Source organism: Trichosurus vulpecula, chromosome 2, assembly GCF_011100635.1.
Source record: "Trichosurus vulpecula isolate mTriVul1 chromosome 2, mTriVul1.pri, whole genome shotgun sequence".
In the NCBI taxonomy this organism is placed as follows: domain Eukaryota; kingdom Metazoa; phylum Chordata; class Mammalia; order Diprotodontia; family Phalangeridae; genus Trichosurus; species Trichosurus vulpecula.
In genome coordinates this window covers 158,236,496-158,262,919 of record NC_050574.1, presented here as the reverse complement: position 1 = coordinate 158,262,919, position 26,424 = coordinate 158,236,496, and the positions used below count along the sequence as shown (strand labels likewise).

Below are 26,424 nucleotides of genomic sequence, written 5' to 3'. Positions count from 1 at the left end.
TTGTCTATAGCAAAGAGGGAGAAAAAGATGAATAGAAAGCAAAGCCTCAGAGGATTAGGAAAACTAGGAGTGTTGCTAAGAGAAGAAGCGAACAGTGTTTTGATCAACCCTGCATCTGAAATTAAGGGGGCCAAGATTGGTTTCTCACATGTCTCTTTTGGAGACTGGCAAGCCAGAAGAGAATAAATCTAGAGGAATCCTTTTTTTCTGCAAGTTATTTCCCTCCCCCCCCCCATGGGGATAATAGTGGAAATCTCACTGCTACAGGGATGAATAGGGAGAAAGTACTTAGTGTGCATTCTTGTTTATACCCTTCTTTCTACAATTTCTTTGAGGACAGTCTCAAAGAAATGACCCAGAGTTCTTCCCCTAAGATCTTATACTAGGAAAAGGAATTGTTTTTCCTACCTTCCCAATTTATCTATCTCAGTAGGGCTTCTGAATTTTATTTAAATGGTTTTGATGGTTCCATCCTATTATGCTTTGGCCATGATCCTCATCCTAGGCTCCTTATGTTTTAAGGTCTGGCCCCTTCTGGTACATTGAGGACTTCTGCACTGTTCTTTGCGCCTCTTGGTCTCTGCAGTAAATGGTTCAGTTTTTTCCACCTCATTAAGATATCCTCCATTTCCATTTTTTCACTCTCAGTGAAATAAAAGTTGCTGGTATTTATCACTTGCCTGCCTATGAATCCACATTTAGTGATCCTCCTTCTACCTCTCTGCCCCCAATCTCTGCCATGATAGCTTCCCCCAGTCATCACAGTCTTGGTTACGAATTATGTATTTCCATTTTTAAAAGTAGCTTCTATTACTGTGAGTCCAGTTCCTTTCATGGAGCAGTGATTATTGAGTATGGCTTTTTTTATTGTTGGTGTCGAAAGAAAACACTAGAAATGAGAATAAAATGAAATATATAATACAGGGTGTCCCAATGTCTTAGTGTAGCTATAAGCTATTAAAAGCAAATTAAATTACACCCATAGCTTAAATTACATTTATGCTGTCAAAGCTTAAAGCAGCACTAAGACTTTTGGGACACCCTGTATTTATAGAGAATATAATAAACCATGGTTTACTTCATCTACAACTTTACTATTATGCTACGAAGTAGTTGGAGTAGTTTTCCTGTTATCATCTGCTTCCTCCTGTTAGCCTCCAATTTATGGTCCCTACTTCAAACAAATAAAGCTAATTATTCTTAAAACAGAAGCCCCTTGAAGGGAAAGACTTGCTTCACTTTTACATTTGTATCCCTTTCACTTAGCACAGAGTAGTAAGCACTTAATACATTTTTTTCTTTCATTCGTTTGTTCATTCATTCATTCTGGCCCCAACATGGCATCTGCCTGTTTCTTCCCTGGATCTTTTTTGTCCATTTCTAATCCTCACTCTAGGGATATTTTCATCCTCTTTGCCCTTCAGAGCCCTCTTCACTGAACCCTGACCCCACTTCATCTGATTACTGTAGCAATCTCTACAGCATTCACAAATCTGTGAAGGTATACCAGACAGGGTGGCATGTTCTTAAGTAACCACTGTAAATTCTTACTTCTATTTTCATTTTGTTCATTCTCTCCTCCCCACGGCCACAGTTTTATTCCTTTACCTCTCCAAAAATACATTAGTCAGTGGATAGTGGACCCTGAAGAAATGTTATTGATTGACCGACTGAGAGGCCACAGGCAGCCAAAAATCCAGCCTCAGCAAGACTTCCCAAAATCCCACACATCATCACAATAATTGCCTCCTGTATTCCTAACCTCACTCAACATTACACTTCTGGCAGAAGCCTGAATAAAAATGGTTCTGATACTTTCCCCAGAGATCAGTGAAACTTTTGAGTGTCCAAGTGTGAAAGGGGCATTCCAAGGATAAAAGTCCTCTATAAAATGCCTCCTGGTCCAGCAGCCATTAAATATTACACATCCCCAGCCTTCTGTTGTGTCCGGGAAAGAGAAATGAACTTCGATGGTCTCTCTGTATCCTCCTAAGCTAGAGTTTATCTGTTGTGGTGATTGATTTGGATGGGCCTTTGTGGATACCCACAGAGTCTTCTGTTTCAGTCCATTTTAACAAATGTCACTTAGATGACTTCTAGATACAGAGCGATAGGGATACAAAAACCTTCCCATCCCACAGGGAGATTCCATTCCTCTAGTGCGGACCTTCTTAACCATTTTAGCGGCAACCTGGTAAAGCCCAAAGGACCCCTTCTCAGAATGGTGTTTGTAGGTGCATAAAATAAAATACATGGGCTTAGGAAGAAACCAATTCTATTGAGAAACAGTTATCAATTTAACAAAAACAAACAAACACATGGTCCCCAGGTAAAGAAGCTCTATTCTTAGAATCCTTAGATCTGTGTGTGTGTGTGTGTCTGTCTGTCTGTCTCCGTGTCTCTCTCTGTCTCTGTCTCTTTCACTCTGTGTGTATGTATGCGTGTATGTCTCTCTCTTTTTTGTGTCTCTCTCTCTCTCTCTCTCTCTCTCTCTCTCTCTCTCTCTCTCTCTCTCTCCCCCTGAATTTATTGTTATCTTAAAGTGGACTTGAAGAAGACTGATTTCATCTTTCTCTTCCAAGCTTCCTGTGAACTTAATCCTTGGAACTTCTAAGAGGCCCAAATATATTATTATTCATTCTCTCTGCCTCCTTTCATTTAGGCAGTGGTTAAAATACTGCCATTTCTTACATCTCATCTTTGAACCTCCACTTCTGACTTTTTATCATAGAAAAGCTATCCCTTGCTCAAATGGTGGCAGGTCTCATGCATGCATTACACAAGAATGAATTTCATCAAATCCATGCAACTGAGAAAATGTCATTAAAAAAATAACCCTTCTTCTCTGCCAGTCACCTACCTCTAAACTTCTTCGTGACTGTCATTTCATGAAATTCAGATGGTTCATCTTTGCTTTCAAGATTGCTCGCTGCTATTGCATTTTCCCAGATATTCTCCCCATTCTTCAGTCAGGCAGCTAGGTGACCCAGCAGATAGAGCTCCAGAACTGGAGTCAGAATCTGACTTCAGAAACTTACTAGCTGTGTGACCCTGGGCCCTTAACCACTCTCTGTCTTCATTTCTTCAGCTGTTGTTGGGGATCATAACAGCACCTACTGTACAAGGTTATTGTGAGATCAAAATGAGATATTGGTCAAGTGTCTTTATATAGTAAAAGCTGTCTATATGCTAGTGATAGTCACCATTATCATTATTATTCCTTTTCTCTCTGGAAAAACTAATATTCCCCTAGCCCCATTTCAGTGGGCCTCTTTCCATTCAACTCAGGCCATGATAAATATACCTCCCAAGCCACACCTGTCAGCCTCTTCTTATGATTCATACCAAAGATGATCCTGGCTATAGCCAATGCCTAAGATTACAGAGTTATATCCCATTTTTCTAAATATAAATAAAATACAAGCATTATTTGCCTGCCAAAGACTTTGAAAAGAAGGGATATGAGTGTCTTTTAGGGTCCCCAAGAAAGCAACCACAGTGAAAGATCAAAGTGGGGTCAAAATAACCGACATTCATATAAAGCTATAAAGTTTGCAGAGCACATTATATTCATTATTTCATTTGAGTTCCACAACGACCTAAAGAGGTAGGTGATAGAGGTATTATAAATCCCATTTTACAGAAAAGGAAACTGAGGCTTAGAGAGGCTGCACAGGCTCACCCAAGCTAATAAGTATCAGAGGTGGGTCTTTGAGCCCAGACCTTCTCACACTCTGCCTCTGAGGGGAGAAACAGCATTAAGTTTTGCCAGTGGCTTGAGAAAACTAGATGTGGCCTCGCTGACAGCATACGTGGACTGAGTCATAATGGAATATAGAATGTACTTAGAGGTTTGGCCCTGGTAAACCTGAGGAAGAGCCCTTCCCTTATGAATCTTATACCCAAGACACTGGGATGGAACAGACACTTAGAGAAGAAGGAAATCAGTCTCCACCTGATCCTCCCCGAGCAACCTGCATTTACATCCCCTGCCTAGGCACATGTTAAAAACACAGAGCGCGCAAGCTCCTTAATGCGGGAATTATCTTTATAGGTCACCAAGCAGAGAGAGTGTTTTAACCTGCCCCTTTTCCCCCCTGAGACCAGACAAAGCCCTTTGATTTCTCAATGTACCAGATTCTTGACTGCATGAATCCTCAAAGGCTGCGGCACGCACACAGATCCTCTTCAGGAGTCAGACCCCTCTGCAGGGCCTCAAAGAGACACCAGTCTGTGCCTCCTAGATTGCCACCTCACAGCATGGTATTGTGACTAGACTCTCCTGGGCTTTCAGAAACAGAAGCACCACTTGTAACTGAGTTAAGAAAACTGTAATTAAAAAGAAACATCATAAAGTTCAGCTGTTCTGCGTTTAAATAGCCCAATGCACAGCACCGTTCCTTCTCTCTGTTAAAAGGGGGCCCAGGAGTACAAAAAAAAAAAAGAAAAAATGAAGGAACAAAAATAACCCGTAGTCCTTGGTGGCTTTGGCGCGTATCTTCACACTTCTGAGGGGAATGTGATCTCTACTCAGCAGTTTCTTCATTTACATACCCTCTAGTGTGTAAGCAATCTGGTTCACAGTTCAGCTGCATTATGTTTTACCCTGTTAGGAAATACTTGTGTATTTTAAAGAACACTGATCTCGCTCAGTTAAGTTAGTCCCCCTGTACCCAGCATTTGGGGTGGGTAGTGTTGCTCACCAGTTTGGCTTTTTATCTTTTGCATAGATTTGTCCCAGGAGGCAGTCTTCCTAATAGCGCATAGTAGGTGCTCAATAAATATCTATCGATTCCATTTAATTTGCCCTCTCCAGTGATTAGGACTTGGGGGTGGGAAAGGGCTTCTGTTTGCTGCTGGTAGCAGCTTTGACGTCAGGTGTTGGGTATAGCAGCATGTGGCTTGAGGCATAGCCTTTCTAGCTCTGGACATGCCTAAAGGTATCCAGGGACCTTGAGGCCTCAAAGTTATTTGTAGATCCTGGAGCTCTGCTTCATCTTCACTTCAGCTCTTTTACGCAGAAAGAACCTCTCTTTGGACAGATTAATAACAATAATCGCTAACATTGATAGAGTTTCTGCTATGTGCTAGGGACTCCTTTGATCCTCACAGCAACCCTGGAAAGTAGTTGCCCTGATGATCCTCATTTTACAGATGAGAAGACCGAGGCAAACAAAGGTGAAGTGATTTGCCCAAGGTCACACAGTTAGTAAGTGTCTGATTAATTCATACAACAGCCAACTCTAATGCTGTTAGAACACAAATGTTGAAATGTGTTCTCTGACCAGTGGATGTTTACAGAAAGCAATCGTACTTTATCATTTACCTCATGGTAATATTACCTAGAGCAGAGATTCCTAACCTTTTGTGTGTGTGTGTGTGTGTGTGTGTGTGTGTGTGTGTGTGTACCTGTGCATCTGCAGTGGACCCCTTTGGCAGTCTAGTGAATTCTATGGACCCCTTTTCAGAATAATGTGTGTTACCTGCATTCATAATTGAAGGAAATGGTAAATTTTAGTTAGAGGCTAGTAAAAATAATGATGTAAATTTTTCTCATCCAAATTCATGAACACCTGAAATTTTTTCAAGGACTCCCATCTTCAGACAAACCAGCTACCTTCCTATACGTTTCTCTTAAAGAGAGTCTTGTCTCTTGGCATCCTGTCCTTTTCTCTTCAATCTGTTCCTCTTAAAAATAGACCCAAAAAGCTTCTAGATGGGTCTCTCTTCCTTCTCATAGCAATAGCATTTTGCAGTGGAGAATACCCAAAAGATTTAATGGAAAGATGAAAAAGGCTAAACACCTTAAGATGGATCAAAAAAATAAAAAAGAGAAGCCTCATTACTCTCAGAAAATTAATTTGAGATCCAGACTCAGTAGGAGACTTGCTTCCTGATCTCTCTACCCACTCTCTCCTGCCTTTGGGTTTTTTAAAGCCCTTTCCAATTATTCTCCTTGCTGCTATCCTGGTCCAAAAAATTATTCGTGGTCAAAATGTAACATGCTAATTTTAACATTTTTCCATAAGTTCAGAGTACATTTTGAACTCAAATGATGAACAGCTTGTATGTGACTCCCTTAATTCATTTAGATTAAAACATCTCTGTGTTTTGGAAGCGACTCACATCACACTTTCTCCCCTCTGGTAACTACTTGATTTTAGTTGACATTTTAAAAATTACACATAGTGAAGAATGGATTGCATGCATGTTGAAGACTCTAGAATCTTTCCTGTGGGAGCATCTCTGCCCTCTGTATCAGTGGTTCTGCATTGGTTAGGGATAACCATGTATCATCCTCCCCCACCCCAAGTAAAATTTTACTAATTTCTAATCTAGCGTCCCATCACATTCTAAAAGTATCTTCCAGCTTATTTTCATAGAAGACACAAAATGAAGCTATGTTATAATTTTCCTATTCACTGTATTTCTTTTGGGAGTACAAAAAAATCCATTATATTTTTTTCTTCTCTTTGTATACTACATTATTCCCTTTTTTGTTAGTACAGGGGAAAATTCTGTTGAGATAGGACCTTAGGTAGACACAGAGAAATTTCCCTTCCATGGCCTTGTATTATCTGCCCCATGAGCTGTTCACAACCTTGTTTTTTGTTTTGTTTTTTTCTCATCTCCCTCACCCCTGCAACAACTCCAAAGCTGGGACTTTTCCCCTTCCCACTCTGTTGACCTTTGGAATAGCCCAGCAGTGTCTTCCCCACTTTTGTTTAGCCAAGCCCTGCTGCACCAAACACACTCCTGCTTTGCATGTCTGTTACTGGCTTTGAGGGAGCGCTCCATGTTGGAATGGGATGCCGAAAGGGAAAGCAGATTTCTAACATGTGAGCCTTTCACTTGATATTAATGGTTGCCCATGAAAATGAAATGAGCTTTCAGGTTAAAATGGAGGCTACAAAAATGAGACCTGGGGGAGAGATATGAGGTGGTTTATGAAATGGGATGCCTAAGTGGTTGATTATTGCATTGCATGAGGGTTGCTGGTGAACTGCTGGTCCAAACTCCTTTTTTCTTTGCCAGAAGATAATTGTCCAATTACTAAAAGGTTTTAGAATCTCTATTACAAATAAAAAGTTTGCTTACCTAGCAAGAGAGAGCCCTACAAAGAGAGACTGATAACTATACTGGTGGCCTGCTGTATTTCTGCAGTCACTATTTGCCCTACTTTCTTTGTGTCTACCATCTCTTTATTATGTTTCTGGTATAAATCTGGATCAGTGATGGTGAGTGAGTGAGAAGGAGCAGAATTTAAAAAAAAAACACACACAGACATAAAAGTAGCCAAAAAAAAATGTTTCTAATTTGAAAGCTAGCAGGACAAACCACACAGTCTATGTGACATGCAAAATATGTAAATTTATGCAAATAAACATATGGCTTTAATTTTATATGACTATACAGGACCCCAAGGAAAATCTTAGTGAAGACCATAGTGCTAAAAGATCTATAAGGAAGGGGACAAGAACCCAGACCTAACACTGTCTGCCTAAGGTTTTGAAAGCCTTCATATGTTTCTTCTAAATTTTGTTTTCATAAATAACTGAACTAAAAATAAAAAATTACAGTTCCCCAGTTTGTGTAAACACTGGGGTTCATGCTAACTGTACATCCATATCTTCTACAAGTCTCCCATTCCATACCTTGGAAAAAATACTCGTTTCCCTGGGTTACAAAAGCAAAATATCCTTATATTCAAAGAAAAAAAAAGAACTCTGTTGAGAGAAGAAAATATATTTCATTGCCTTTCACAATTTGTTCAGAATTCAGAGAGATTTTACTTTGAAATTTAGATATACATATACATAAATGTGAATGTACATCTCTGAGTATAATCTGTATTTTCATCTCTACCACCAGAGTTGGCTTTGGTACCTAATTATAGATCTCTTCGCTTTGACCTTTGAAACTTTTCTTGGCAAACTTTCTTCAAGGAGTACCAGCTGATAACACACTATTTTTCATTGCTTGTTCAAATGGTTATTAAGGCTCTCAAATTAATGTCTTAACATTTTATTTCTTGTGATTATCAGCATGGAACATTCCTTTTGAAAAGTGAATGTTGTCCCAAGGCTAGTTCCCTTTCAGCCCAGATAGCTAACCTAGTCTAGAAATCCTCATTCTTCAAATAATTTTGGGGGGTTTTTTGGAGCTGATTTTTAGTGCTTCTTAGGAAATCAAAGCCATTAATTGGGAGATGACATCTTTTTTTAGGTGAAATTTTTGGAAAACTATATAATCTTAGAGCAATTCCCTTATACCTTGGTATCTCCAGAACTTTAATTAAATGTCAAGGGCAATTATGTTCTCACTAGCAATTAAATAATGTTAAGTGAATATAACAGCTGCAGGCAATAAGTGTTTTGAAATATATATGGCTGAGGGGGGACATTAAGTCATGCACTTATTTTTTGATGTCACAATGAATCAAATCACCTTAATTTAACTAAAATTCGATTTTTCTTTAATTCTTGTGTACATTTCTCATTGTAATGTTATAGGAAATGTACTGTTTATTGATTATCATAATGAAATTCAAGAAATCCTAAATATATGAGAAGCCAGGTTTTCCTAAATTAGATAATGCAGTGAACATATTGCCTTATCCTGCTCTAGTTAAATGAAATTACCGTCCAAGAACAAAATTAATCAACAAGATGAAATTTCAGAACAAGAAGTAGTAGCACTTGTGAAAGTGTACTGGTTTTTTAATTAAAACTGCTCTACTGTTCATTTTATTTTCTTCTTGCCTTCCCCTAAATTCCCTTATTTAGAAGGATCATAAAATGCCCTCTGGGTAATCAGGATGGGGTGCATAGAGTGCAGGGAGCAGACAACATTGTCTATAATACCCCTCCCCTATCTTATGCAGCTGTTGGCCTAAACATGTTATCTGCTAACCATGAATTATACCTATACCAAGGGGATTGAATAAGAGGCAGGGCCAATCACTAACCTTCAAAATAAGGTAATTATTTTCAACATTTATTTATGATTTTTGTCTTACATGTTTTTAGAACAACTTACTCTCTTAGATTATAATTCTTATAGGCAGGGTGCTCCAAAATTACAGAAAAAAATTGTTTTATTTTTGTAAATGAAACTCAGAAAATCATGTGGTGGGTTTTTTTTTCCACTACCCATTCTTTCCCAAAGACTGAGAGGGTAAAATCAGCCACCAAAGTTTTACCATCAACCCTCATGTGAATCGCATTGTGTCAGTTCATTTTCATCTGCTGATGTACTTACTTTGACTAATGGGGATATTTATGTGTTTGTTTCTTTCTTGAAAATAATACACTCAGAATTCAAAAGCCTACAGGGTCTGCAGATTTATAGCACAGGAGGTGGAAGGGATTATAGACTTGATAGCTTTCTTTATATTTCTACAGTCAGTGTTTATGCTTCAGTTACTGTAACAATATTGCTGCCGATCCTTTTCTTTGCATTATTTTTTTTTGTGTGTGACATTTGTTTTGCATTGTAGAGGCTGTGCTTTGAAAAAAATAAATTAGGTTAAAACAAAAAGGTCCCATTTAATTTGTACAAAATGGCGCCACGGGGATGCCTGTCAAGAAGTATATATAGAAATGCTTCCAGTCATAAGTACATAGTCAGCGCACATATCATTTCCCAGAATATGCTAATTTCATTTTGTTTTTGTGAAATCGTCAGGGGGGAATTTTGACAGCTCATTCGACGCAGAGAAAGGTGTTGGGACAATTGTCATTGCAAAACCTCTGGATGCAGAGCAGAGGTCCATCTATAATATGAGTGTGGAAGTCACCGATGGAACAAATGTGGCTGTCACTCAGGTAGACCATTAAATTATTTACTTGTGAAAATACTAAAGATCCTAATTAAATTGTGGTGCATACAAATAAAAAGAAATGAATGCTTTTTATTTTCCTCTCCTTGACAAGTTGTTGTCTTGGAGCTGATTGAATGTGTATGGATTTCTGTTGTTTTCTAAGCTGCTAGTACATGCAAGCTAGAGAATGGGATTTTGTGACATTATTTTACGAGTCAACTGTCTCTTTTCTAGAAATCTTCTTTGGAAGGAACAGTTAAATTTCATTTTCTGATTTGTATGCATGTGCTTGCATGTATATGAGTATGCACAAGTGTGCATGTATGAGTATAATTCTTCGGCAGTAGCAGTAAAATAATTTTCTTAAACTTCCAAAAAGGAATAAAAATAGGCCTTCTGGGAAAACCATTCTACTCTTCTTGGGCCCATCCCCCCCCCCCACTTCCTTTTATAGTAATAGCATTAGAGAATCTTTAATGGTAGATTGCCTAATCCAACCCTCTTTGCCATTGAGGAACCCTGAGGTACAGAGAGGGTAAGTCACTTGCCCTGATTTACCCGACTAGTTAACAGCAGAGGTGGAACTCCAATCAGTGTTTCCTGACTCCTGGGCCAGCACTGTTGCCTCTGCATCCTGCCTTAAATTCCTTCTAGTACTTAAATGCATTTCCTCGTTGGGGTTACCAAATGAAAGGTAATTTGGAGATGAAAATGAGAAGCCCTTGACTTTTCATAGAGTTTAGGTCAATACAGTATGCATTTATTGAAGGCTACTTTGCTAAGTGCTGGGGATACAAAAACCAAAATAAAATCTTTTTTTGCCCTCAAGGAGCTTACATTCTACTAGAGAGAACCAAAATGAGAGATAAACAAAAATGTAGACTGAGCAAATACAAAATAGTTTTGGTGAGGGGACGGGGCAGTAACAGAGACAGCATTAACAATTAATTCATTATTAATGACATTCTTAAACCTCGCTAGCACAGGCTGACAAAGTAGAACTCTGGGGAGAAAAGAGTTAGGCTTTGAGGATTTCTTTATTTTCCAATGAGGAGTTTTTAATAAGCCTATTAGCATATATTGTGGAAATTTTTTAACTTCAAAGACTCAGTTGTTTTTTTCCTTTTGTTTTGTGTTATTTTAATATCACATAAGCTTTGATTTCTCCTAAGACAATAACAAATGTGCCTTTTCCAGCCACTATCTCCTCTTTGAACATTGCTCCAGAAATGTGGAGAGACTCTTCCCTTTGAGTATAGGCTATTACCAAGGTTGAAATCTAGATATATTCAGACTGACCTAATCACGGTGGATACCACAGTGTTGCTGCGCTGGTTAAAAAATATATGATTTTTTGGAGAAACACATCAAATACAAAGCAACCCACATGGAAAACAAACTATTCATCAGTATAAAGTAATAGCTTCCTGTCTCCCTGAAAGTCACTTCAAATGAGGTCCCTAAATTAACCAGTGTCTCAGCAACTCTAACCACTGGTTTTGAGCTCCATTTAACAAACAGTTAGAGGCATATTTGATTAAAATACAAATAAACAGTGGAATTATATTCTCCATTCTTTTCTGCTACGTTTTATGGCTGCTGAGCACTTAGACGAAGCAGCTTGAAAAAAAACTATGCTTCACAAGCCACATTTAGGAATAAATAGAATAAGACTTGTTTTCTAAAGCTCTTTAAAGCTAGGTGAGAGCATAGGATGAAACTATTAAGACCTCTTCAATTCTGAAGCCAGCATTCAGCACGGAATTTACAAAGTGCCTTCTATATGTGAAGCACTGGACATGCAAAGACAAAAATAAAATAAAATAACCATAGTTCCTGCCCTCAAGAAGGCTGACATTCTGCAGATGACTGATACAAGCACACTAATGACAGTCTATCGTTTCATGAAAATGGTGGAGGAAAACATGGAAGCAGCATCCAAGATGCATCACTACATCTTTGTCTTAACATAAAAAAACCTGGGTTATTGTCAGCATCACCCAAGAAAATTGTGTTTGCTAGGCACCCTTCTGCAGATGGGGCTCTGACATAGGGGAATGGAAATCCCACTCAGACTCTGAGAAGTCAGGGATCTACTGGCCTCTTCCATGTCGTCTTTGGCAAGTTACAGCATGATCACTGCTTTGCCTAAGCCATTTTAGTTTTTAAACTAAACTTAAACTAAACAACTTGAGTTTAGTGACATTTTGCAGAAATATGTTCTAAGAAAAAAAAACTTCATCTTAATGTTTCACCATAAAACAGATGACCATCATCAATGAAATAAATATCCTCTATTCCACAGCACTTTTCCAATCTCCCTTCCAAACACTTTTTTGCCCTTTGGCCCAGTTAGAAATCATGAACTGTGATCTGATGTGTTTCAAGTTAAGGCCAAGTATGTTTTATAAAAAGCTCTTCGTGTTTATAGAGCTTCCCGGAATGTCAGACAGGCATAGTGTAATATCCAGAGCCAAGGTGGTATGGTAGATAGAGGGCTAGACTTGAAGTCTGGAAGTCCTGAGTTCAAATACAGCTTCAGACCCTTACTAGTTGAGTTACCCTGACCAAGTCGCTTAACTTTCGTTTGCCTCAGTTTCCTCCTCTGTAAATTGGGAGTAATAATAGTACCTACCTTCCAGGGTTGTTGTGAGGATTTAATGAGGTATACATACACACACACACACACACACACACACACACACACATATATATATATATTTATACACACACATACACACACACACACATTTGTAAAGCTCAGTGCTTGGCACACAATAACCTCTGTGTAAATGCCAGCTATTATTATTAACATTATTATTATTGTTATTATTTACTGGGGCACACTCTCCCACAACCATCTACAGCATCAGTAGGAAGAGTGGGCACACACAATGAATACACTAGTAGAGAGAAGGAGCCAGGTAGTTCATACCTTGGGTACTTCAAGCTTAGTATCCCTTCCCTTCTCCGGGTATCCTCAAGCTCCTCCTCCCAGACATAGTGTCTCTCCAGGATGGGTTACTCAGTTGATCTCCCTGTGTCCCCCCACCCTCTGCACCTCAGCTCCCAAAAGCTGGCACTTTTCTCAGCTCGCATATCTCTTTCCTTGCTTAGAGATGAGATACAGCTAGAGGTTAGGATCAGAATTTCAGCCAGCCATGGGTTAGCCACTCTCTAATTGCCTTAAGCTTAACTGAAAAACTTCACCCCTTCCTAAAAGGCTAATAAAGTATAAAGCCTTCTTTGCTCTGTGTTCAGTACCTCTTTTTGTTGTTTGTTGTTGATGGTAATGGTTACCTGCCCCTTGGTAAGGAGGAAGTCATTGGGTCTGGGTCTCCCAATCAACATTCCCCTGCTCACTCTGGCTAGATTTGGAAGAAATGTCCTAAATTCAGGCCAGTATAATAAATGTTGTATGTACTACAAAAAAAATCCCAATTAACTAAAACTAGAACAATCTTCTCCGTATACAATAACTATATAGCAAGCATTCAGAATAATGACCTAGAGGCATTGTATGATCATCAGTTAATAACGAATAGTTCAGTCATGTTTGCTATGATTTGCTAAAGAAGCAAAGTGGATTAAGTTGTATTTGTAACCTAAGGAACCCATTTACAAGATGGTTGTCTCAGTAAAGAGCTACCATTTGTGACCATAATATCACAGCTAGGTCCCCATTAGTACGAATAATAAATCTCATTAAGTGGTCTCATTATCCAAATCCACATTGCATATTTCTGCTGGGCTAGAAACAATGACCGTATCTTACAGAATTATAACTTGGAATAGTTTGAATTCTAATACGTGCAACCTTCGTGTGATTGATTTTCTTCCTCACTATTGGAAGTTATAATTTTCTAAGACAGAGTCATTCTTTCTAGCCCAATAGAAATGGGCAGTGTACATATGAATAATGAGACCACTTAACGAGATCCATTGTTCTCACTAATGGAGTCCTATCTGTAGTTTGTTAACTAATCATTCACAAAGCCTAGTAAAATCACAAAGTTTTTAGAGCTTGCTAGGAACATTAGAGCTAATCTCTTCCAGGTCTTTTACTTTCTTGTAGTGGAGAAAACTGAGACCCTGAAAAGTGGTCTAACTTGGCAAGGTCAGTCAGTGAGCTAGTGGACTAGAGTGACTCTGGTACTCTGACTCCAGACACAGTGCCCTTTCCATAACAGCATGCTTCCTTTCACTGTAGCTTATCCTATTACACACTATTGCAAGTAGGAGAAATTACTTGTTGTGTCAGATTTTCTCACATATCTGCAGAATCAGTCAGGATAGCCTATCCCTCTAACAAATTAAAATGATTTCCAGTCACACTTCAGTTAAAAAGATTAGTTGGAGGAAAGGAAATTATTTGGTTTGCCTTACTCTTAAATACTTATTCATATGTGTGTTAGATTTATATATAAGCCTTTCTTTTTTCCATTTTCCATGCCAATGGAAGAGAGGCAGTGAAGTTGATATCCCTCTCAAAACAATGGATAACTTGAGAATTATGACTGTTTGGCCTTATAAAATATGAAGTGCGATTTTAAAGAATTTGGTTTTCTGTTTAAGAGACAGGAGTTGTGTAGTGACTGGAAGGCCAGCCTTGAAGCCAGAAAGTCCATCTCTGCCTCTGACACCAGCTGGCTCTGTGACTTTGGGCACATACCTTAGGCAACTCTCCGTGACTTAAGTTACAGAGACTAAGCCAACCTGCGTTGGTAGTGGGAGTTTCTTCACCTGGCGGTTCCTCAAACCAACAAAAATCCTAGGTCTGGTTGCTTTCACTGTCCTTATCTTTTTAGTTATGTTTTGATTATGACAACATAAAAACTAACTTGGATTGCCTGAGGGTGCAACAAGTGGTAGCATTAGAATGTAGCCCAGAAGCATTCTGGGAGATGTCAAACAGGGAAACTGAGATTGAAGATCTCTTTAAATATGCTGGGGTACAGTTTATTTCAATGTCAGTACTTTTATTACCTTTGAGTTTCAGTTAGTATTTTTGTGCCTTAGTTCCTCCAGTAACATGCAGCTGAGGTTCTAGGGTGGTGCTAGCTTGAGAGAGGTTTTGTGGTAATGGAGTATTATCGTGCTGAAAACCTGGGTATTCCTGGCTTGTTTGTTGTTCCCCAACATGATGAAATCTGTAATAGGCAATCCATAAAGTGAATATAGTACAGATTCATTCATTCAACAATCAGGAGATATGGAAATAAAATTGGACATGATTACTGTCCTCATGGGGACAGTGGGAAAGGGAAGGGAACAAGCATTTATAAGCACTTACTGTATGCCAGGCACTATGCTAAATGCTTTACAAATATTGTATTATTTGATCTTGACAACAACCCTGGAAGGGTGCTATTATGGTCCCCATTTTACAGTTGAGGAAACTGAGGCAAAGAGGGGTTAAGTGACTTGCCTAGGATCACATAGCAATTAAATGTCTGAGCGCAGATTTGAACTCAGGTGTTCCTGAATCCACACCTAGCACTCTATCCATTGAACCACCTAGCTTCCCATCGAGGTAGTATCTCAATTTTTCTTCTTCTTAGTTAATTGTAACTGGAGTATTAATAATACCAAAATGGTCCTCTTCCAAAGAATAAACCATCCTATTGAAAAGTTCGGAATTTCCTTGTCTTCTTCTTGTTCTTTGAAAAACAACCACTGAGAAACAAACAAGCCCAGTAGAACAGTGTTCCACGCATGGAGTTCAGACCAAAGAAGAATCTTACAGAGGGTTGGGTTTTACAAATTTTCCTTTTCGTTGATGGAATTGACTCGTCCCATCTAGCCACTAGGTGACCCACTGGCTAGAATGCTGTACTTGGGGTCAGGAGGAGCTGAGTTGGAATCTAGCCTCAGACACTTACTAGCTGTCTGACCCTGGAAAAGTCACTTAAACGCTGTCTGCTTCAGTTTCCCCATCTGTTAAATGGGGATGACGGTAACACCTAATTCCCAGGGTTTTGCGAAGAGAAAAAGAGTTTATATTTGTGAAGTGCCATATAAATACTAGCAGTTGTTATCATCATCATCAGATGGTGACAAAGCCTACTCAGTTATTTACTAGAAATGTGAAACTATTCTAATCATTTACTTTTTTTGGGTGGGGGGAACCTATTAGAGGAGCACCTCTGAGTCTGAATAGTGATGGGACAGTTAACGCCAGCTATCTGGGCACTTTGCTGAGTAGCTCAAAAATACTTACTGCACCTCTCTTTAATACAAGTATTCTATTGGCAGTGTTTTATGGCTGTGAATCACAGAATGCCATAGCCTCATCTCAGAAGAATCACAATTTATAGGAATCGCAGAAGATAATAGATGCACGGTGACCTAAAGCAGGCATTGGGTCGCCATGAACCATGCACCATACAATTATAACTGACAATAACCTCCTTGAGAGAAGTGGTATAAATGGCATTATCAAGAGGAAGTGTGACCAGAAAAGGGGATGTGTGAGAAACCAGAAAACGGTTATGTGGTGAGAATGGCAAGTGCCACATGGACAGACAGGAAGGTTTACGAGGATCCTCAATATGCTAAAAGGATCATTAGAAAAAAAAGGCTAAACAGATCTTATATGGAGGCTTCATGGAAAGAATGAAAAGTATACAAAATGAGGATGAATGGAGTGTTTATAAACTTTGTTAGTAAGCTAGACAACAAGCATGTATAAGTATTATGTGCCAGGCACTATGCTAAGTCTCAGCTAAACATGAATATGGGGAATAATCACGCTCTCAAAATATAATCTGATGGTTAATTGTTCTATAATGAAGATAATCATCTTCTTATTAATGTTTTATAAATTAGGATCTTTGCTAATAATTAATAATGATGAGGATGGCTGTCATATAGAGCTCTAAGGTTTACGAAACACTTAAAAAATATCATCTCATTTGATCTTCATAACAATATGGGGAGATAGGTCTTATTATTACCTGTTTTACAGGTGAGGAAACTGGGGTAGAGATGTGAGTGATTTCCCTAGGATCAAAGAGCCAGTAACTGTCTGAGAGAGGATTTGAACCATTTTCTTAAGACAATATGCATAACATGCTGCTTTGATTTTTATTGTCTTTCTTTTGGCCTTTTGGTTACCATTTTGAACACAATGTCTTTGCTGGTTGGGGGCGGGGGGCATAATTTCAGTAGCCCATGATATCTTTTATATGAAAATGCCTTAACTGTAGGAAACAAGACAGGAGAACATATTTTTATTGCTGTCTTCTACTTACTGAATATATCAAGCACCTATTATTTCTTCAGACTGCATAGACTCTCCCAGCCCAGTTTACAAACAATTTTTGTCTTTGTAGATGGTCTATGTGAATAACTGTGGCTGCAAAACATTCACCACCTGGTTAGCAGCCTTCTGGTTGTTACCATCTCCAAAATTAATTAGGCTGCTACTTAATTCTATTAAATCTACTATGTATTTATTTAGTGTTTACTCTGGGCAAAAAAACACTGTAGGTCTCAAGACTTCAGAGTACAGTTCATTGGCTAGCCATTCCAGATACATCTCCAACATATTACGACCCTGATAGAACTTAAATTCCATTGACCCTGAATTCAAGAATACAAGGTCATCTCCATCGCATAATGCATCAAAGTAGAACTTGGGAGATAAACTAAAAATGATAATTTAAAGTGCAAGCTTTTAAAACTAGGAAATGTGGGAAATTGCCCTTGAAACCAATAAAATACTAATGCTATAAAGAAAAAGAGTGTACTTTTGAAATGCATCTACAAGTGGAACAGAATTTAAGTAATTTGAATAGTTAATAGGTTTTAGGGCGACACAAAACCCTGAACAAGCAATTAGCCCCAAGGATCCTTCATGTTCTCAGCATTTGTGAAACTCAGTTTGGCCTTTACCCAGACTTGACTCAAGTACATCTGTGAATACAGCTAAGGTTTTTGTGATGGCAACATTAGAAATGACTTTGGAGAGACTTTGTACATTCAGCTTTGTCCTACTTGGATTTTACTGTCTTTCTTTTGGCCTTTTGGTTACCATTTTGAGCACAATGGCTTTGAGGGGGATTTTGTTTGGTTTATAAGTTCAGTAGCCTATTATGTCTTTTATATGAAAATGCCTTAACTGTGGGAAACAAGACAGAAGGAGAACAAATTCTTTTATGGAAAAATACTTGTTCTGACTGTAAATTAGGCCAGGCACAAGGTAAGCAGAAACAGGCATGCTCTTTCAGAGCTCCTAATTGTTGGTAGAAATAGGGACATCCAAGATTTTTTCTGGTCTAGAGAGTTGTTTTGTGATTCAAAAGATGAGGGACGATCTATCTCTAAGATAATTTTTTCGTTGAGGTATTTTATTTTGACTAACTTGGATGCTCTCTATTTTTTTAATAACCTGCTGAGACCAAAACCACTTCCTTTAATATGAGTATTTTTGACATTTTGGTAAAGCTAATTTTTTTAATGGATAGAATTCACCAGAGAGGAAAGAATGCATCCTCAATACTTGAAGACTTTCTCTTTACTGTTCTCTCCTCTTCCCATTTTCCATGAACTCCCTCTTATCTTGAAAAAAAAATCCTCACTAGACTTTACTATCCTCTCAAGTTAATGCCCTATATCTTTCCTGCCTTCCAGATTACTAGGATAAGCTAGAGACTCACTGTCTTCACTTCTCACTCACTTTTCAACCCTTTGTAGTCTGGTGTCTAACCTCATCACTCAACTGAAACCTCTCTCCAAAGTTACCAACAATCTCTTAATTGCCAAATCTGATGGTCTTCTCTCAATACCCACTCTTCTTGACTTCTTTTATAAAGCTTTTGATAACAACTTTTGACACTGTTGACCGCCCTCTTCCCCCTCAGATTCTTTCTCAATCTCTCTCTCTCTCTCTCTCTCTCTCTCTCGCTCTCTCTCACTCTCTCTCTCTGTCTCTCTCTCTCTCTCTCTGTCTCTCTCTCTCTGTCTCTCTCTCTCTGTCTCTCTCTCTCCCCCACTCTCCCCCTCTCCCCCTCTTCCCCTCTCCTGCATCACCACTTTCTCTTGCTTCTCTTTCTACCTGTTTCAACAAATCGGCTAGCAGGTGCTGTGGCGGTGAAAAACCAACATGAGCCCAACAACAAGAATGCTGCAAGCCCAGGTTCTTTTGATCTGCTTTACTAAAGAAAGCAATGTTAAGGAGTTAACAATCTTACTTTAATCCAACATACAAATATCATTCACTTAGCTCAGGGGGAAAAGCTAGCACCCTGAGCTTCTGAGCAAACACAAACAGAGAAAATAAACACAAATCAACAGATTTCTGTCTGACAAAATCAAAATATACAGTTACCAGAGAAGCATCAACATCTGGGCTTTCTTCAAAGCCGGGGCGCTCATAACAGCGGCTTGCCTGGAGTCACACAACACTCCTGCTGTGGCTCAGGGCTCCAAAAGAGAAAACCAATCTCTGCGTTTATATATCTTGTTCAGGGTCAAAGGTGAGTCACACATGCGACTCACCCAGGTGACCTAAAATCGTCACAAAAATGTGACTTAAACTCACATGGTCTAAAAGCCTCTAATGTCACAAACGTCACTCAAACCCATGTAAAGGCTTTCAAACCTTGAGGCAAGGAGGTCATCAAGGACTCCTAATTTAATCAAGGAAACAAAGGCCAAATTCTTCAAGGGCACTTGGTTGAATAAGTGCTTAGAGCCCATCTTGATTCCCAATACACTACCTCATACCTGAACTACCCTAATGGCCTTCTAATTGGTTTCTCTGTCTTGTTGCTTGACTCCAAAACATCTTCCAAACAGATACTGAAGTGTTTTCCCTAAAAGTCCAAGTCTAACCATATTCTCCCTTTTCCCCACCCATAAATTCCAGTGGCTCCCAATTGACTGTAGGACAGGGGTCCTTAATCATTATTGTTTTAAAGATCCCTCTGACATCCTGGTGAAGCCTATGGACCCCTTCTCATTAGACTGTAAGCTCCCTGAGGACAGGGATTGTCTTTTGCTCCTTTTTGTATCCACAGTGCCTGGCACACAGTAGGCCCCTAATAAACGTTTAGCCTTTGATAAATTCTCATACTAAAGATTTTCAATAGATAAAATATAGGATTACAAGTAAAACTGATTATATTGAAACATGGGTGTCAAAATATTTTTAAAAATACGCACACACAAAGTTCAGGATGTCACATTAAGAACACCTCTCTAGGATCAAATATAAACTCTTTTGTTTGACTTTCAAAGCCTGTTATAACTTAGTACCACCCTCTCTTTCAAGCCTCCCTTTCCCACACTTTGTTAATAATACAATAGTAATGATCTTTTATATGAAGGTTTAAAGTTTGCAGATGTCCGTTACAGATATTGTTTCATTTGACCCAAACTGCAGATCCTTGCTATTTTTCACACACTATATTGGGTCTACCTGTTAGAGGCTGTTAACCTTTGTTTCTTCAACTACAAAATACAGATAATCATAGTACGAATCTCTCAGGGTTGTGAGGATCAAATGAGATAATATTTGTAAAACACTCGGCACCTATATAAATGCTAGCTATTTATTATTGTAATATCTCCTGTTTTCCTCTCTTTGTACTGCCTGCCCCTCATGTTTGAAATGCATTCTCTCATCATAATACTAGCTAACGTTTATATAGTGCCTACTGTATGCCAGGCACTGCGCTAAGCACTTTTCAGATATCATCTCATTTTATCCTCACAACCCTGAGAGATAGAGACTATTATTATCCACATTTTACAAATGAGGAAACTGAGGCAAGCAGAGGTTTGAGTGACTTGACCAAAGTCACACATCTAGTAAATATCTAGGGCCGGAATTGAAGTCAGGTCTTCCTGACTCCAGGGCCAGTATTCTATCCATTGTGCCACCCAGCTGCCTAACCTCTGCCTCTTAGAATCCCTTGCTTTCTTCAAAACTCAGCTTAAGCACCCCTCCATATAGGGTCTTTCCTGATCTACCCAACTCCAAGTATCTTATATTGATTTTTCATATCTTTATCTACATGTTGTCTCCCCTCCATAGAATGTAAACCCTTTGAGGACAAGAATTATTTTATTTTTGTCTTTGTCTCTCTAGTGCCCAGCGCAATGCATGGTACACAGTGGGTGCTTAATAAATGCTTGTTTCTTGACAGATGTTTCTGCTCCCATCCCTGTCGCTCTGTATGTACCTTTCCGCACTCCTCTGGCCTGCTCTCCTCATCACTGTCCTTAAAGCCCTTCTCCAGAATGGAGTGACTACATCTCTAGCTGATATTAGCTCAGTACACAGAGGTTACACTCCCATCCTTGACATCATCTCTGAGAGAATTCTTTGTGGGCATTGCTTCTGGACTTCATAGCTATACAGTCTTATCTGCCCTGACTGTGAGGTTGTACATTCTTCCTCTGTCAATGAAAGGTGGTGCTAAATGACCCCTGAGGTCCCTTTCAATTGTAGAGTTATGATCCCATGAGATTTTCTCACACGTGGCCTTCAAGTCAAAGTTGCAGGTGGAGAAGATCAGGTAAACTGACCCTCTATCCTTTTTTTAATATAAATTGTTACTGACATATTTTGGTTTTTTATCCCTTCTCTCTTACCCTGTCCCTGCCCCCCCCCCCCCACCGAGAGCCATCCTATATAACAAATCATGTTTTCTTAAAGAAGGGGGGGAAATTAGGAGGAAGAGACAAAATATTATACGTAGAAAAGTCTGAACGTATGTGCAGTGTATTCAGCTGTTGATCTCCCATCTCTCTGAAGGAGTGGGGTAGGGATATCTCCTCATATCTCTTCTTTGGGACCATGATTGTTCTTTGTCATTTTGAAATATTAACCTGTGATTGCTTTTTGATGTTTCTTTCAATTTACATTGTCGTCCTGACCCTAGAGCTTTGGTCTGTCCCGAGTGGAGGAAATGAGGCATCACCAGTCTGTCTTGTCTTCTTTTAACCACAGGTATTTATCAAAGTGCTGGATAACAATGATAATGGCCCCGAGTTCTCTCAACCGAGTTATGATGTCACGATTTCTGAGGATGTACTGCCAGACACCGAAATACTACAGGTTGAGGCGACAGACAGAGATGAAAAACATAAACTGAGTTACACTATCCACAGCAGTATCGACTCAGTAAGCATGAGGAAATTCAGGATTGATGCCAGTACTGGGGTTCTGTACATTGCTGAGAGGCTAGACCATGAGGCCCAAGACAAGCACATTCTTAACATAATGGTAAGATGGAACTATTCATTTGCTCTCCAAACAGGATCATTAGGTATTCAAGGCATGTGCCTTAGCTTTCAGATGTGTAAGGGCACTAAATTTTACTAAGCAGTCATAAATTTAATCTGTTCACAATTCATTGTGCATTTATTTTTCTGCTGTTTTATTTAGGTGAAGAGTTATTGTCACTAGAAAGCAACTACATATTTTTCTAAACTGAAATGTCAAGAAAATTGCACAAATAGCAGATGCTTAATAGATATTGAAAAGGAAGGAATAGTCCCTGTTTTCTTGATTTTCTTCATGTCTAATGTTGGGTGTCCCTCGGAGGATTTGATGGAAAAATTAAGAAACTCTTTGAGAAATTAATCATAAGGATAATCACTTCTATGATCTACACTGTACACAGTCCTTGGGAGTTCAACAGCCTTACGTATTGTTCACTGTGTCAACATAAGACCCAGCAATGAATACATGTAAAGTAGGTTTCAATTAGATTTCAAAACACACTGAAGCCTGCAGTGAGAATTAATTGTGAGTTTATATGTGTGGATCCCCCAAGTTATAGAAGAGAAGGGGCCCTACCTTTGAAATGGAAAGTGATTATTTTAGATAATGACAATGCCAAGATAATTTATTATCAGCACCCCCCCCCCCTTTTTTTGTTTGAGAAAATTGGAGTTTGGAAAAATCAAGTAACTTATCTCAGGTCATACAATTAGTAAGGGGCAGAGCTGATTTCAATGCTTATTCAAGCATTTTGACTCCATATCCCGTGTTCTCCCCACTATCCCAATACTACTTAGCCATGAACAAGTTCAGAAATGAAGCGTTTGTATTTTCATTCATCACAAGACATTTACACAGCAGATTGTCAGTCATTGTTTCTTGTGGTTTGCCTGAAGGTCAGAGATCAGGAATTTCCTTATCGGAGAAACTTGGCCCGAGTCATTGTGAATGTAGAAGATGCCAATGATCATAGTCCCTATTTTACCAGCCCACTGTACGAAGCATCTGTATTTGAATCTGCGGCCTTGGGATCAGCTGTTCTGCAAGTGACTGCTCTGGATAAAGACCGAGGGGAAAATGCAGAGCTCCTATACACCATAGAAGCGGGTGAGAACTGATTCTAGGATCAGACTGAAGCTCTGGTGTCTGGTATGAACAGTGGCTAATATACATGTCCAAGTTAATGTATCTGGAGATAGCCACAGAAAATCCCTAAATGCATCCTCTGGCCAAATAATTCAATCTAATCCAACAAATATTTGTTAAATACCCAATCTGTGCAAAGTGTGAGGGGATAAATTAAAAAAAAACATAAGCCCTACTTTCTCCTGGGGAAATACAATATGCACACAGTATATTGTCTTCTTTCTTGAATGACAGTCGGAATGCCTGAATACCCAGTGATTCAGGAGTGCATAGAGGAAAAACAGTTGCCTTCATTTCACCCTACCTTCATGTTTTTCTTGCGTGGAGAAGATGCAGGAAAGGTGTACAAAAGTCAAACTCTTTTTTACCTTCGAGACTGGACCCATAGTAAACAGAATATCACTACATCTGACAGCTGTGAATGCCTTCTCTACACTGACTCTTAGGAGTCTTTGTTTAGTAGAACTCCCACTACCCCTAAGACCAAGACTACTACAATACATAAGGGTTAGTCCAATAGTGGAAGGAATTAGGGGGTATGGAGCCTGGAACCTTCTTGGACTGTCAGATAATTACAGGATATTAGTTTCCCAGGCAGTCAATTTATCCCTCTCCTTTATATATGTGTGTGTATTATTAGCCTTACTTCCATAAGGTAAAACCGATGGCTTAAAGATTAAAAAGTGAAATCATTTTTTTGACGAAAGAGATGAAATGGCCATGCCTGGAGTGATCCCACAAAGCAAAAATGACAGTCTTCTTTTTCCTGATACATTTTTCCTTAGATTGTTCTGTCTCTTTTTTTCCCTTAAATATTCAAGCTGCATATTTTCTGAAATGTTCTGTAACATTATGTCTGTTAGAGATGATGCCAAATGCGATCTCTTTTCATGCCAGTGGCAGGGAGGTTTCTTTCCTTTAATTTAAGTGTGAAGTACTTCCATGAATGGTTACAATTAAAATATGAATGTTTCAGTGACCGTTTTGGACTAGAAAATATTAGGGAAGGAAAAAAAACACAACTACCTTAAAAAGAGACTCTTAATCATCATATCATAGGGGAAAAGTGCTCAGTGTGTTAAGTACCAAATTGTGTCTGATGCTCCATTAAGTTCTTTATAAAGAGAACTAACTACATTGGGCCTAGGTTGTGCCCTCTGATAACATACCTCAAGTTAGATTTAGATAGAAACCTTCTAAGTCACCTAGGCCAGCCTCCTACTTCAAATAGGAAACCCTTCTACATGTTGGTCATTTATATCTTTGTATCCCCAGCACCTAGCACAGTGCCTGATGCATGGTAAGTCCTTAGTGGTTCTTAATTATTGCCTGATTGATTGATTAATTTATCCAACCCCTACTTCATACTTGGGGGAAAAAAATAAACTTTCTCCTTTAAAACTTTTATTGAAATCTTTTGTTTTTACATCATTTTCCTTTCCAAATATATCATTCTCCAAAGAGCCACCTCTTGTAACAAATAAAAAAGATAGAGGGGAGGAAATGCCTGCTTGATCCTTCCAATGACATCTTAAAACTCACTGCCTGGAGTCCATCCCATCTTGGGATAAATCTAAGTGTTAGGAATTTCTTTTTCACTGTGGTCAGCCTCCTTGTAATTCCCATCCATTGGTTCTAAATCTAAAGCTACTCGGGACAAAACAAATTCCTCTTTGTGACAGCCCCTTCGGCATTGGAAAGTAGCTGCCCTGTGTCCCCACTCCCTGCTCCACAAGTCTTCCCTATGATGGATGCGGCTTCCTCATCTCTTTTGTCAACTCCTCCTGTTACAGGATTTGTTTTCCCTCCCCATCCTTAGTCACCTTCCTCTGGAGGTATGCCTTTGATAATATCATACCCAAGACTACTCAGGGTTTTACTATATTTTCCATTTTCCACTGTAATGAGAAATTATTCCTTTCACCCTGCTGAAATGCCAACATATCTTATGGAATTTTTTTTAGTAATAATAAACATTTATATAGCTTTGTAAGTTTTACAAAGCGCTATACATATACATATGTGTGTATGTACATATATATATATATATATATATATATATATATATGTATATCACCTCATTTGATCCTCATAATTACCCTGCAAGATGGTAACTATTACCTCCGTTTTACAGATGAGGAGTCTGAGGCTAGAAAAGGTTACATGGTTTGTCCAAGGTCACACAGCGACCAAGTGACTGAAGTAGGATTTTAACTCGGGTCTTTTTGAATCTCAAACCCAGGATACTATCCATTAAACCAAGATGCCTCTTTTGGCCTGTATCTATGATTTTACTAGTATAGGAAACCTCCCAATGAGGCTATTTCCTCAGCTGGAGTAGGTAGTATTGCTTAGTGGGTGAGTCAGAAGACCTGAGTTCAAATGCTGACTCCATCACTTACTGATAGCATAATTTTGGGCAAGTCACTTAGCCCCCAGGGCTGCTCCCTAAGGCAATAAGTTACATAGAAGTAGGTACAGATTGTTAACAAATGGAACATTTGAAAGTATACATAAGACACATATCCTTGACCATGTGTAGTAAAGATCACCATCTAGTTTTGTTTCAGATTGAAAAATGAGAACTCACTCGGGTAGAAGGCCTGATGATCCAAAGTTCACTTTCTAGGCCCGAGTCAGATGGTTTCCCTTTACTAAATGTTCTCTGCTATGGAAAGTAAGGCTTTCTCACTTGGAAATAGAGCTTTGATGAACACTGCCAGCTAGGGACAAAAGAAAATCTCAATAAATGCTTTAGTCATTGTGCGTTTATTTAGGAAAATAAAACTTTTTTCTATTCAATAAGTCTCTACCTAGAAGATTCAGTGATTTTGCTATGCATTTTTACAGCCAGACCCGTTTTGTTATCTGCCCTCTGTAGTCTTGAGCCTGCCTTAATGGTTTTGACATTTAGTGAATCGTCTATATGCCTCCCGTCATGCACTACCTCAGAAGGAATAGAAAATATTTAAACTACTAAGAAGTGTAAATTTTAATTTAAAGAATCCAAGCCTGTGAGCAAATGGGTTGTTAGAGAAGTGGGAGGATGACTGATAAGAGAATGGGGGGAGAATACATGATGAGAAATGCTTCATCCCACCAGCTACTTTTTTTCAAAATAAATGTCACCTACCTCCCTTCATTACAAAATCCAGGTTTTATCTTCCGTACTGTAGTTGCCGTCTCTTTCATCTGAATCTCTGTCTGTTTTCTGAACTTC

General features: G+C 38.9%; 1 protein-coding gene across 1 annotated transcript in view; it reads left to right on the top strand.

Moving 5' to 3' along the window:
* FAT3 (FAT atypical cadherin 3) overlaps nucleotides 1-26,424 on the top strand; it is a 211,087-nt gene that overhangs the window by 80,017 nt on the left and 104,646 nt on the right. Inside the window, exons 6-8 of the mRNA XM_036743967.1 lie at nucleotides 9,688-9,827; nucleotides 21,783-22,058; nucleotides 22,955-23,165. Of these exons, the coding sequence (XP_036599862.1) occupies nucleotides 9,688-9,827; nucleotides 21,783-22,058; nucleotides 22,955-23,165 (627 nt within the window). The remainder of the gene's footprint in view (nucleotides 1-9,687; nucleotides 9,828-21,782; nucleotides 22,059-22,954; nucleotides 23,166-26,424) is intronic.